The sequence below is a fragment of the Sinocyclocheilus rhinocerous genome, unplaced genomic scaffold (genome assembly GCF_001515625.1).
Source record: "Sinocyclocheilus rhinocerous isolate Xijiao unplaced genomic scaffold, SAMN03320098_v1.1 scaffold1035, whole genome shotgun sequence".
In the NCBI taxonomy this organism is placed as follows: Eukaryota; Metazoa; Chordata; class Actinopteri; order Cypriniformes; family Cyprinidae; genus Sinocyclocheilus; species Sinocyclocheilus rhinocerous.
In genome coordinates, this window is record NW_015628318.1 from 119,137 (window position 1) to 133,332 (window position 14,196).

At 36.7% G+C, this 14,196-nt stretch overlaps 2 protein-coding genes across 7 annotated transcripts in view; one reads left to right on the top strand and one right to left on the bottom strand.

The window, feature by feature from the left end:
* Positions 1 to 6,437, top strand: part of LOC107737380 (intersectin-2-like) — a 44,341-nt gene extending 37,904 nt beyond the window's left edge. For all 4 annotated transcript variants that reach the window (XM_016548863.1, XM_016548866.1, XM_016548867.1 and 1 more), the window contains 10 exons: positions 34 to 140; positions 737 to 920; positions 1,269 to 1,367; positions 1,971 to 2,138; positions 2,268 to 2,477; positions 2,570 to 2,691; positions 2,892 to 2,974; positions 3,061 to 3,144; positions 5,347 to 5,520; positions 5,606 to 6,437. In XM_016548863.1, coding sequence (XP_016404349.1) covers positions 34 to 140; positions 737 to 920; positions 1,269 to 1,367; positions 1,971 to 2,138; positions 2,268 to 2,477; positions 2,570 to 2,691; positions 2,892 to 2,974; positions 3,061 to 3,144; positions 5,347 to 5,520; positions 5,606 to 5,763 — 1,389 coding nt within the window. In that variant the 3' untranslated portion in view covers positions 5,764 to 6,437. The remainder of the gene's footprint in view (positions 1 to 33; positions 141 to 736; positions 921 to 1,268; positions 1,368 to 1,970; positions 2,139 to 2,267; positions 2,478 to 2,569; positions 2,692 to 2,891; positions 2,975 to 3,060; positions 3,145 to 5,346; positions 5,521 to 5,605) is intronic.
* Positions 6,438 to 7,313: 876 nt separating this feature from the next.
* Positions 7,314 to 12,206, bottom strand: fam228a (family with sequence similarity 228 member A). 3 transcript variants are annotated; one of them, XM_016548875.1, is made up of 8 exons: positions 12,051 to 12,206; positions 10,059 to 10,224; positions 9,898 to 9,975; positions 9,715 to 9,807; positions 8,111 to 8,191; positions 7,907 to 7,994; positions 7,606 to 7,750; positions 7,314 to 7,521 (listed from the first exon to the last, which is right to left on the bottom strand). In XM_016548875.1, the coding sequence occupies exons 2-8, from the start codon at positions 10,128 to 10,130 to the stop codon at positions 7,449 to 7,451; spliced, it is 630 nt and encodes a 209-aa protein (XP_016404361.1). In that variant the 5' UTR covers positions 10,131 to 10,224; positions 12,051 to 12,206; the 3' UTR covers positions 7,314 to 7,448. The 3 variants fall into 3 exon arrangements, with proteins under 3 accessions (XP_016404361.1, XP_016404359.1, XP_016404360.1); XM_016548873.1 differs by having other exon boundaries at positions 9,607 to 9,807; positions 12,051 to 12,205; XM_016548874.1 differs by having other exon boundaries at positions 7,315 to 7,521; positions 9,613 to 9,807; positions 12,051 to 12,201.
* Between the last annotated feature and the right edge of the window lie 1,990 nt (positions 12,207 to 14,196).

Sequence of the window (14,196 nt, forward strand, 5' to 3'; positions counted from 1 at the left end):
GTTCATTTGTTTCCTGTGTTAATGAATATTCAGGTGTTCTATAAGCCAATGGCAGAGTCAGGGCGGCTGACGGAGGCTGAGATGAGTATGATCTTTGTGAACTGGCGGGAACTGATCATGTGCAGCACCAAACTCCTAAAGTGAGTCAACACTGACGGCTAGAGTCCCTCTGGTGAATTGCAAGTGGCACCTGGTGAATGTTCACTGTCTGGTTTGAATTTTTTAGTCCAATATTAGTTCATATTCCAGTTCTATTTGATGCTAAAACCATTTTTGTTACACTTTTAGGACTATCAACTAGCAACCAATGGATGCAAATAAAAAAATGAAAAAAGTCAATTCAAGATTTATTTATTTATTTACATTTTCTCCTAATGAAAACAAAGTCTCACTAAGTTCATAGATTTTGAAAATTTTTGTTGCTTATATTATTACATTAAAAATAGCTACAAGTAAAAATGATTTTTATTTAAAAACTACTAATAAAAAAATATTACATTAATAACTACAAAACAGTAAAAAGATTACATAAAAAATAATTACAATACAGTAAAAATTATTACATTAAAAATAACTACAATAATACAGTAAAAACACATTTAGTGTATCATTTTTATTAGTCGCTACAAGTGGAGTGGCTAAAAGTGTCTTTCTAATAGGTCATATCATATATCAAGTACATTTTGATTCCTAGACAAACAAAAGCAAATGTATTCAGTGCTTGTGTGTTTTTCAGAGCTCTGCGTGTCCGTAAGAAGATGGCTGGAGAGCGGATGCCGGTGCAGGTGGTGGGTGATATTCTGTCCTCAGAGCTCTCTCACATGCAGGCCTACATTCGCTTCTGCAGCTGCCAGCTCAATGCTGCGGCCCTGCTGCAGCAGAAAACAGACAAATCACCTGACTTCAAACTCTTCCTGAAGGTAAATGGACTGCAGTACTTTCTAGTAACAGAAAACAGCACACGTTTTTACATTCTACTGCTTTCAGACAGGTATAGCGTTAACCCTAGACTGTATTAAACAGTGAATAGTATAACAGTGCATAGTAAACTTTTTTTTACAATAAATAATTTTGGTCTAGTGTTGTTTTGCTGCTTGATCGGCGTACTGAAGAAAAAACAGTTGTACATTTTTCACAGTAGTCCACAAGATGGTGCTGTTGATTTCTACTCTCTCGTGGAATACCGTGGATGAATTCACTGTTGATAGCGATAAGACATTATTTAGACTCTTTTCCTTCTCTTCATTGTGTCTTTATCTTCTTCATAGAAAATTGCCAGTAATTACCGCTGTAAAGGAATGCCACTGTCCAGCTTCCTTCTGAAACCCATGCAGAGAATCACACGCTACCCACTGCTGATCAAGAACGTACGAGAAGCGGCTCCTACAGACATCAACTTTGGAAAATTTAACAATAGAATGATTTGAGAAATAGCAGCTATTATAGAAAGTCAGAGGAAATAGGAAGTAAATAAAAAAATAAGATTATGAAAAAAATTGGCTATATGAGCACATTTCTTAAAGATAATATATATATATATATATATATACACTGGTAACTTTTTTTAAAAGAAATTAATAGTTGAAATCAGCAAAGACATTAAACTTATCAAAGGCGACAGTTAAGACAATTTTTTTTCCAAATAAATGCTCTTTTAAACTTTCTATTCTTCAATTAATTCTGAAAAGACCTATACACAATAAATACTGTAAAATGTTTCCAAAAATAATAGTGTACTTTATATGGAATAACAAAATCAACATGTATCAACATTAATACAGTAATATTGCATTATTATTGTTATTATTAGTATTAACATAAGTGGTAGGATGAAAAATGAAATAAATATTAAAACGTTTTTTTAAATGTAAAAAATGTATTTTATTTTTACATTTCTTTAATTCAGCAATATACATGATGTTTATTTAGGCAAATCATTTGCTTGTTGTTTTTGAAATCTGATGGTATAGATTCTGGAGAATACCCCTTCAACTCACGCAGATCACGCAAACCTGCAGGCGGCACTGGAGCAGGCTGAGGAGTTGTGCTCACAGGTGAACGAGGGCGTGAGAGAGAAGGAAAACTCTGACCGGCTGGAATGGATCCAGAACCATGTGCTGTGTGATGGAGTCATTGAGGTGAGATCACTGCAGGAGAGCTGCTGTTGACCTTTCTGTGCTACATAATGACCTCTAAGTATAAAACAACAGCTTTTATTATGTGTTATGGTATCTATGAAAATGTTTTGTGTAATATTCTCTTTTTAGCACCTCGTTTTTAACTCTCTGACGAACTGCCTGGGCCCTCGAAAACTGCTGCACAGCGGCAAACTACATAAGACCAAGAGCAGCAAGGAGCTTTGGGCCTTCCTGTTTAACGACTTCCTGCTCCTCACCTACACCTCCAAACAGTTCTCATCTGGGCCTGACAAGCTCTTCAATCCCAACTCAAATGCACAGTACAAGATGTATAAAACGGTAAAGCAACATGACTGGTGTCCATCTGGAGCTTGTTCTGTTAAACTCTCTGTAAAATGTCCCTATCTGACACTCTGTCTCTCTTATTCTAGCCAGTGTTTCTGAATGAGGTCTTGGTAAAAATGCCCTCTGACCCTTCCAGTGATGATCCGGTTTTTCACATCTCACACATTGATCGTGTTTACACTCTTAAGGCTGACACCATTAATGAGAGGTACACCTACTATACTAACATTCAAGCTAAAATGCTCAGATAAAGGCCTAAAGCTGCAATCATACACGCACATGATCCACTGAACTTAAAGTAAAATAAAGGCTATAAATCATTCATTTTAGAGTATAAAGCAAAAATATTCATTTATTACAGTGAGTATCTGTTGTACAACAGTATTAATAATTTTCTTGTTAAATTAGGACTACATGGGTACAGAAGATCAAGGCAGCATCTGACCACTTCATAGAGACTGAGAAGCTGAAAAGAGAGAAAGCATACCAAGGTTGGGATTTATTGATGACTATTAAGAGTCAAAGTCAATGTGATTGAATGTAGCTTTATTGATAAAAGCCTGTGTATGGTGTTTAGCTCGCTCGCAGAAGAACAGTGGAATCGGGCGACTGTTAGTAACGGTCCTGGAGGCGACAGAGTTGAAGCCCTGCAAACCAAACGGTTAGAAAAACTACACACAAACAATGTGGGCTCTATTCACACAAACACAGAGTCCCTTTATTAATCATTGGCCTCAGGGGTTATTATAGTTTTAATTTGTAAGTTTTTAAAAAAAACTAATATAAGTTTGTATTTTTCATTGTTTAATTATTATTTTTTTGTGTTTTCTAGTTTCAGTTTTTGTAGTTTTAGTTTTGTCATTTTAACAGGCATTATTTTCAAAGGTTTAAAAATGGTGCTACATTTCACAGCACAATCTTATTATCTAGTGGCGTTTTCATTTTTAATGCAGATTAGTTGTAAAGGTTTCAAGTTTTAGAATATACCATGTATTAAAAAAATGTAAATATCTATAGTATGTTTTATTTTAATAAGTTTTGAAGTCAAATGTATTGCAGTTTGTGACAACCGAATGAGATTTACATCAAACTGAGTATTTTCATTATTTTAAGCATAGACCTCACTAAACCTTAATATTTCTCAGAAATAAGACATGTAAATGTATTTTATATTTACATTTAGTCATTTAGCAGAAGCTTTTATCCAATGCAAATTAAGATGGAAGAGATGTGTTTTTAGCCAATTCTTGAAGATGGCTAAGGACTCAGCTGCTCAGATTGAGTTGGGCAGGTCATTCCACCAGTAGGGAACATTTAATGTAAAAGTCAGAGAAAGTGATTTTGTGCCTCTTTGGGATGGCATAACAAAGCGACGTTCACTTGCAGAACGCAAGCTTCTAGTGGGCACATAAGTCTGAAGTAATGAATTTAGGTAAATGGGTGCAGAGTCAGTGGTGGTTTTGTAGGCAAACATCAATGCCTTGAATTTTATGCGAGCAGCTATTGGTAGCCAGTGCAAATTGATAAACAGAGGTGTGACGTGCATTCTTTTTGGCTCATTAAAAATTAATCTTGCTGCTCTGGATTAATTGTAAAGGTTTGATAGAACTGGCTGGAAGACCTGCCAAGAGAGCATTGCAATAGTCCAGCCTGGACAGAACAAGAGCTTGAACAAGGAGTTGTGAAGCATGTTCCGAAAGAAAGGGCCTGCTTCTTGATGTTGCATTAAGCAAATCTTCAGGACCAGGCAGTTTTAGCAATGTGGTCTGAGAAAGTCAGCTTATCATCAATCACAACTCCAAGGTTTCTAGCTGTTTTTGAAGGAGTTATGGTTGATGTGCCTAACTGGATGGTGAAACTGTGATGAAACTATGGGTTTGCTGGAACCACAAGCAGTTCTGTCTTGGTAAGGTTGAGTTGAAGGTGATGGTCCTTCATCCAACAAGAAATGTCTGTCAGACAAGCTGAGATGCGAGCAGCTATCGTTGGATTATCAGGATGGAATGAGAGAGGTAGAGTTGAGTGTCATCAGCATAGCAGTGATATGAAAAGCCATGTTTCTGAATGACAGAACCTAGTGATGCCATGTTGACAGAGAAGAGAAGTGGTCTAAGACCTGAGCCCTGAGGCACCCCAGTAGTTAGATGTTGCGACTTGGACACCTCACCTCTCCAAGATACCTTGAAGGATCTATCTGAGAGGTAAGACTGAAACCACTGGAGTGCGGTTCCTGAGATGCCCTTTGCCAACAGGGTTGACAGGAGGATCTGGTGGTTAACCGTGTCAAAAGCAGTGGACAGATCCAGCAAGATAAGTATTGAAGATTTGGAATCCGCTCTTGCCTGTCTTAGGGCTTCAACAACTGAGAGCAAGGCAGTCTCGGTTGAATGTGCACTTCTGAAACCAGACTGGTTGCTGTCGAGGGGGTTGTTCTGTGCGAGAAAGGCTGAGACTTGGTTGAACACAGCTCATTCAAGTGTTTAAATATAATATTAAAAAATATTTATAAAAAATATATACACATTTTCTTTCGTTTTATTTTCTTTAATCCTGCAATGTATTTCCTATTTTTAAATTTTGCTTAAATTATTATCTTTAAATTTATATACTGTGTATCAAAAAATAAAGTATTTTAGTTTTTTTCCCCGTTTGTTCCAGTTTAATAAGAATTATATCAAAATTATTACTTCCATTTTTATTAAGCAACTTCACTAAATTTCTCTAAAAATAAGACGTAATATCTTAGATTTATAAATTTTGGCATATACATTTCATCCAAAGTGACTTAAATTGCATTAAAGGTATACATGTCCTCCATTCTTTGGTAATCAAATACTAAGTAGGAAATGATGTGTGTTTTTAGGGAAGAGTAACCCATACTGTGAGCTAACCATGGGCGCTCAGTGCTACACGTCCCGCCATCAGCCCGACACGCTCAACCCCAAATGGAACTTCAACTGCCACTTCTTCATCAAAGACCTGTATCAGGACGTCTTCTGCCTCACCATCTTTGAGAGGGACCAGTTCTCTCCCGATGGTGGGCTTCTATGTGGCACCACACACACAAAATATACATACACAAAAACATATGTATTTTTCAACAAATTGTGCTTTCAATACAGATTTTCTAGGTCGTACTGAAGTTCCTGTAGCAACAATAAAGAAGGATCAAGATGGTAAAGGTCCACTGGCAAGGCGTCTGCTGCTTCATGAAGTTCCAACTGGAGAGGTCAAAGTGCGGCTTGACCTGCAGCTCTATGATCAAACACCTCACCCGTGAACTCCACATCTGTTTCATTAGCACTACAACATTTAATAGATCACTTAATAAAAGTTTATTCATTAGTGTTCATTTTTAAAAGTATAGGAATGCCTCTGTACACTTTTGATATGAAAAAGGTGAACCACTTAGCATAAGTTTACATGCAGTGAAATAGAAGCTGGTAGTCTCATATCTACTCTCACACATGCTTGATGTTGTGTAATGGGGAACATTGGGTAATAACATGATGATTTTTTTGGGACAGGAACTGGTTTGTACTTTGAAATTTGTACATTTTTAAAGTGCATTAGTAATCTGAACATATTCTACTTTTCGGCTGTTTCCATCAAACAAAATTCGTTTGATTTGGTTTTCTAATCTGTTAAATGTGCCTTACTTTTCCTTTCATTCTTTAAAAGCCAGAGATTGCTAAAATAGTTGAGACAGCTCTGAAATACACTGCTCAGCATTATCAGTCACCGGCAGCCTTTAATGGATTTTATTTTACTGTACTGCCTTAATCCGAACACATTATGTACTGTAGCTTCCTAAGTATAAATAGACTCAAATTATGTCACTGAAATTGCTGAAATTCAGTCATTTATAGATTCCACTAAGCCAATCATACATGTGCTTCCCCAACCTGTTTCCGGAGCCCTTCAGCACGTTTAATTGTTTTATTATTAAATACTGAAACACAGTTTTAAAAACACTGTAATATATTTAATTATATAAAGACCAAATTATATATAATGTTATCCGAAATTGTGTGACGCAACACAAATTATGATTTCCATTCCTAATTGTACAAATTTAGGGAAGATTTATAAATTCTTTAAGAATGTATAATATGGGTCTTATGGTTTTCCTTTGATGATTTTAATAACAGCATTTGGCTTTATGAACAGACTGGATCTGGATGTTGTACATTTGAGTTGTTGATGATGAATGTCGAAAGTTTGTGTTATTTGTTCTTTGTTTTGTTATTTGTTTAATGCATAATTGTATAAACATCTATAGGAATAGATTATTGTATGGGTTTGGGCACAATTTATATATACACCAAAGACAAAAATAAAAACGGAGAATGTTAACAATGCTTATCATAAAATAACTGTTTTCTACTTTTTGCTGGATCTGGATGTTGTACATTTGAGTTGTTGATGATGAATGTCGAAAGTTTGTGTTATTTGTTCTTTGTTTTGTTATTTGTTTAATGCATAATTGTATAAACATCTATAGGAATAGATTATTGTATAGGTTTGGGCACAATTTATATACACCAAAGACAAAAATAAAAACGGAGAATGTTAACAATGCTTATCATAAAATAACTGTTTTCTACTTTTTGTTTGTTTTGATATTTTCTCTATACATTTATTTTCTTTTTATTTCACATAATTAAAAAAGAATTATGAAAAACATTTGAAAAAAGTGCAACCATAAAAGATTCTGTAGTGTGAACTATTCTTAATATATTTTCTTCAACATGGCTCTAACTACATTTGATTGTCAAAATCTGATCACCTAACAGCTTCTGGATATTGCAGAATATTCATTGTTCAATAAGCACTAGACACATTACACACTGTACACCTCATTATTTATTGCACTTTAATGGTATAACAAGCACCATTCTCAGTAATGGAAAACCCGTGTGTATATACAATCTCATGTCAATAAGGCCCTAATGAACGCTGTCATCAATAACAGGACCAGCACTGAGGGAGGAAGCACCGTCCCTCTGCCAAAGCCGAATGTGGAGTGCATGTACTCCTGAACAGCGAGAAATGACCTCAGTATTACTGAAACGGAATGACTGACACAAAAGTAGCTCAACAGTGAGCCTGAAGCAAGTACCTTGATTTAAACAGGCTGCGGTTCTCCCAAAGTCTCTCTGAGGCAGTATCTCTGGAGGCTTTGGCACGTGACTGTTTACGGCTCTGTTGGGAAACAGGTGGACTCTGGAGAAGTTCCTCCACCTGTTGCCGGCGATGTACATGACCTAGAATACACAGTTTAAAGGTAATAACAAAAGCCATTTTGTTTACCTCATGTGTTTCAATGAATTCCCCCTCAAAGAAAACCCCAAAGCAGTTTAATAGCCTGGTCTTGAATAACAGCAAAGAGATTTGTAAAACTAACTATTAGTTGACAGCACCTGTTTGGCAGCGAAGTATTGCTGTCTTTTCCTTAATCCTGGCTCGTGACTGTAGAGACAGGGGATCCTTCAATGTTGGGGTGGAAATCTGCACCAAAAAACAAAAGTTTTTTAGTCCTTCACTAAATCAGTTGCATACCATTGTTAATGCATTTTGTTTAGTTGTTTAACTATTAACATTAAAAAGAAGATGATATGACTCACTTTGCGATGATGTGGTGTGTTGAAATGGTGCTCGAAGGGGTTGTACTCCAGAGGATCATAACTCTCTAGAAACACAAAACCCTGAAAACACAATATACATTTTAGTTATTAAGGAGGTTTTGGAAATACTGCAGTTTTCATAATTTTCATGTGTTGTGATCATAAAAAATTGATCAAACATTGTTTATTGACAGTGTTATTCCATGGCAGTAATAATAGGCTTAGTAATAATCTTTGCTGAAGTGTGCTGAACTCAAAAATATGCAGTTACTGTACTGTATGTGTTTAATGTGTTTAACCTAAGATATATTCTATTAAAACTATGTTTTTATGAGTATTTTAAAAGGACAATTTTTAGCATTTTTATCTGTAATTATAGAAATTATATGTAAAAAATATAATATTTCTCAAATTGCAACGACACCAAAACTTTGCCATGATAAAGTGTATTCATCTTCTCATGCACCAGTGTTGGGGAAAGTTACTTTTAAAAGTAATCCATTACGATATTGTGTTACTCTATTAAAAAAAGTAACTAATTGCATTACTTTAATGGAAAGTAATGCATTACATTACTTTTGCGTTACTTTTTGTCACCTGAGCTGGGACTGCTTATGAATTTTTAATAACAAAAAAACAAGAAGTTATATTTTTGGCAACTGTAAAGGCCCACACACACACACACGTCTGGTCAGCTATCCTTGTGGGGACTCTCCATAGGTGTAATGGTTTTTATACTGTACAGACCATATTTTCTATTGCCCTACACCAACCCTAACCCTAAACCTACCCCTCACAGGAAACTTTCTGCATTCATTGATTTTCAACAGGTGTCAGTGAATAAATGGGAATACAAAGTACCTTGCATTACTTCTTTAAAAAATAAGTAATGCGTTACTTGAAAAAAGTAATCTGATTACGTAACTCACGTTACTTGTAATGCATTATTCACGCTGTCAACCAAGTTTTTTATTCATGCTTGATACAATTAATCAAGTTTAACATATCTGCCTTGTAACAAGAAAATAGACAGAATTATTTTTTTCTACTATAACAAAAAGTAATATTATTGATATTTATATTGTTAACTGCATTTCTGTACTTTAAAAGCTACATTTAGAAAATTCTCTAATTAAAGGCAGAGTAAGCGATTTCTGGTAGCCAATGTTGATATCTGAAATCACCAAAACAAACACGCCCCTACCCCAAAAGGGTCTTGCCCCTATTTTGATAGCTCCGCCCCACATGTACATACGCAACCCAGGCAACGATTAGTTCTGTGAAACAAAGCAAAACCAATGTTACACCATGTCTACGGACGTGAGCCGATCGGTCTGCACACGCAAACAAAGCCAAAACCTAGATATTTTAGGCAATATAGAAATCCTGGCCAGGACGCGTCCTGGGAAAATGGCACGTATGGTCACCCTATCTTAATGTTACAGTGCATTGCTACTGTAACAGTATGGTTATTCTAACTGCTTCTAATACTGTACCTGTACCTTAGCATTACAGTAGTTAATGTAGTGTGCATGCATGCTCCTCATCTTCTGTGTCTCAGTGTAGCCATGGTGTGTAAAATGTTGCTCAATGCTCTGCTGTACCGGCAGCCACACACTCTGTGTCCAGCGGTTATAGAGCAGTTTACGTTTCCTCAGGTCCAGTGTGCCTCTGTGAGTAAGGTAGTGATCCAGATTCTGTACTGACACACACAAACACAAACACAAACACAAATTATTCTGAGGTAACAGAAAGATTCAAGTCTGAAAGGCCACCAAAAATATTACCTTTATGAATCCAGCCTCAGTCTCCAGCAGCGGCTGTATAATGGCATCAACTTCTTGCTGTTCGGAGTGTAATTGTTCCTGCGGTTGAACAGACAGTAAGTGGAGTGAGTGTGCAACATGTATTTAATACATAGTGTGTTTATATGCAAGTGTGGGTGTACCTGTAATTGTTTTTTGGAGCTGGGACAAAGGGTGTGTTGCGTGTCATCTGCAGTCTTTGTTTGTGTCATCATGCTGGTTTGTTGGTGCCTTATTCTCTTTCTTAATTAATTAATTTCCTGTCTGACTGACGTTCATCAGTTCACTGATGACAGGGGTTTGTAAACACTATGGGCACAAGAGCGATAACACTGACATATGCATAGGTTTATGGCAGTGTTGGAAATCATTTTATATATGTGAACCTGGACAAAAAAAAAAACAGTCAATTTTTCAAGGGTCAATTTTTTTACAATTGAGATTTATACATCATCTGAAATCTGAAATCTCATCTGAAAAATGGTTTGTTAGGATATTTGTCTGAGATACGACTATTTGAAAATTTGGAATCTGAGGGTGCAAAAAAAATCAGAATATTGAGAAAATTGCCTTTAAAGTTATCCAAATGAAGTTCTTAGCAATGCATATTACTAATCAAAAATTTAGTTTTGATATATTTACGGTAGGAAATTTACAAAATATCTTCATGGAACATGGTCTTTACTTAATAACAATGAATGATTTTTGGCATAAAATAAAAATCGATAATTTTGACCCATACTATATATTTTTGGCTATTGCTACAAATATACCCCAGCGACTTATGACTGGTTTTGTGGTCCAGGGTCACATATGCTAAAACAGTCTGATGTTCTCAAGCCACAATCATTACTCATCAAAATACATGCAAATAAATAGTTGATTTCTGTTCTAAAAGCCAATAATATTCTGCTGAATATGCTGTTTAACCCTTTAAAGCCAACTGAATCATATTTGATTTCAAAACTTTGCTGAAAAACTTGTACACAATCTACTACATGCCTTCTGATTGATACTGTCTATACTACAGTATATGAGCTATAAAATCCTGCATTAAATATGACAGAAAAAACACATATGCAAACTTCTTTAATAGATGTAAAATCTCTAAATAAAATGTTCCAATAAAAATAGACTTTTCTCAGTATTATTTTATATGTCAGGCTTTACAGGGTTAATGAACATCTCAATATTTCCTCTCTAATGTGCTGACACAATGACTAATATTAAATATGTTAGAAATCAATTATCTATTTGGAACAACAACACTCGATTTCCTGCTACTGTAAAGCTTAATTTGATTTAAACAAGTATTGTCTCTGTGTTGCTAAATATAACAAGGCTGTGACACCATGGGTCGAGTCTTGTTGCACTTGTTGAGTGTAACCTGAAGTGCAGCATCTAATTCCCCAGGGTTTTCAGCACAGAACACCCTGACACCTCTCTGTACATGCAGGGAAGAAAGAAAAGGTATCCATGCATGAAGTCCTGAGCCGTACAGTGCTGAAAGACTCCGCCTGGCAGGACCATCCATACATCATTTGTATAATCTGTATAATTGTATAATTTATTCATTTCTTTTTATTTTGATTGATGGCAGCTGAACAACAAAAAAAACATACCTCTTCAGGCACTTTATGCATTTTTTAGTAACGTTACCTTCAGAGCAATGACCACGTAAACAATGTGTTATCCTAGACACACCAACAAATGTAAATAATGTATCTTGAAAATAGTTCGACAAGTTAAGAATGTTCACAGGAACTTATAATCAGACAAATTGACCAACGAGTCAAATGTTTAATTAGTAAGGTTTGTGATAACGGTGGATTTGCGTTGATCGAAACAAACCACATCATTATGTTACGACATTGTAAGGTAAACTGATTAATAAATTAATAAAGTGCCTGAACCAGAAGGTGCGAAACCGGTTTGTGGCTGCCAAATGTATTAAAACGACGAGATTTACATCTATCATCCCTCAAATTATTTACTGTCGTTCTAAATTAAAATTAGTTTGAAATGTATGCAGGTAGGCTAATGTCAAATTGCAATAGGGTATTTGTATAGTCCACGAAGTCACTGAACTGACTGAAAATTCAGTCATTACGCGCTTATTTAGCAGTGATACTCACGGCGTTGTCAAGCTGATGCGGAAAACTGAGTTCAAAGCTAGACACGCGACTCCAAAAGCTCTCCCTTGTTGTGTTGCTATGGGTGACGTCTCTCAAACGTAACGTAATTACGGGCGCGCTCCCACAGAACGTAGAGTTCAAAGCGTTGTGCAACGACATAATTTGAACTGTCAAAATTGTGCCCGCTGTGCCTCTGACCTGTCATTTATTCCACTAACAATCATTCTGATTTTATTCATAACATCATGATTTTTGGAAATAATAAATTTGTCTAAACAAGGAGTCAAGTTCCCTGCTTGTTCTGTTCTAGTTAGGCTAGGTGAGTTAGTAAACCCAGAATATTTCTTTAACCAGTGTGCATCCCAACGTTTTACTTTATCTACACATCCTTCATATTTCCCCCCAACTGTATAAACTATTGCCTATATGGTAATATGTACATGCTGCCATTTATTGCAACTGTTTTGGTGTTGTTGTTTTTTTTAAAGAGGTGTTTTAAATATGATGCGATTTCAAGTTTTCCTTTCTCTTTGGAGTGTTACAAGCTCTTGGTGCATAAAGAAGATCTGTAAAGTTGCAAAGACTAAAGTTTCAAATCTAAAGAGATATTCTTTATAAAAGTTAAGAGTCAGCCACGCCTACCTAAAACGGCTCATTCTAACACACCCCCACATATCTACCTCACTATGTGGAAATATTAGCATAATGCCGCCCAAATGTGCAAGCAAAGAAAGAAGGCGTGGTTTCAGGAACAGCAGTAGTGTTGATGCAGCCATGTCAGGGAGACGCTGTATTTCAGTGCGAAAGCACTTTATTTGGCCTTCCGGAAGTAGATGCAATTAGGAATCATTGGTTAAGATTTATTTACAACAGAACAGCACAACCCAGATGCTTTAATTTGTGCAACGCATTTCATGGACGACAGTTTTTTGAACCTAGAAGAGTACAAAGCTGGCTGTGCAAAAAGGCTATTTCAAAAAAAAAAAAAAAAGGTAAATTCCGACTTTGCTATGACAATCTGGCACTTCTGAATCAGCGACTGTACACAGTTCAGAGTAACGCGTTGTGTGTGTGTGTGTGAGGGGAACAGGGTCACATCACAGGAGAGTGAACTGCCTGTCAGAAATCATAGCACGTCAGCTGTCTTAACCGCGGCTTGTGTACTGCATCATCACTGTGTCTGTCACGCGACTCTGTTGCCCTTTCGGGCTTGAACTGATGGTAAAACTAACGACATTATTAACTGTCTTGATATTTACTTTGAAAGCTTGAAGCTCGCGATTATGGTAAGGGGCGTTACATTTCCGACGAGTGCTTGCGGTGTTCGGCCAATCACAATGCACTGGGTCAGCTGGCCAATCAGAGCAGACTGCGCTTGTCAAAGGAGGGGGCTTTGTTGAAAACTACATGTTTCAGAGAGGCGGGGCATAGAGGACCTACAATAATGTACAGTATTTGAAAAATAATGTGTTTTTTGAACATTAAAGCATGTCAACATATTCTGTTACACCAAATACACAAAATAATGATCTTTAAAAAACCATCATATGACCCCTTTAAACAACGAAACATTACTCACCACGCTGGGAATATATAGTTTAAATCATACTTTCATGTGAAATCATTAGAAATTCAACAAGCTACAGCAGAACAACATGGCCTTTCTCTGTCAGCCCTCTCTCTCTACTGTGCCTTCTCTCTCAGCGATCACACGAGTCCACTGAAACAACTTTCTTAAAGGGGCAGCACTCAACAACATTTATTATCAGATCATTGTTTAAAATGATATAGCCTACTGCATAACATCAGAAGCTCATTCGTTGAAATCTGAATGTTGATTATATATGAGCCAAAATCTCGAGCCGTCTCTAGCTGCTGAATGAAGGTGAGCTGATAGTTCCTGCGCAGCGTCAGTGAGCCGCGCTCGCTCGCGCCCTCTAGCGGTCAGAATGCGGCGTGACACCGGCAGCTGAACCGCAGAACCGCAGCCAGACAGTCTGCCACCGATCCACAGACTGCTGGGGCCCTGCTTTACATGCCTCACACTCCTCATGTCATGAAGCCCACAGCTCACAGAGGGATATCCCTCCAGCCTCTGCAATCCACCACAAACAGCTTGAGAACAGAGAGAGATGCTTACAACAAC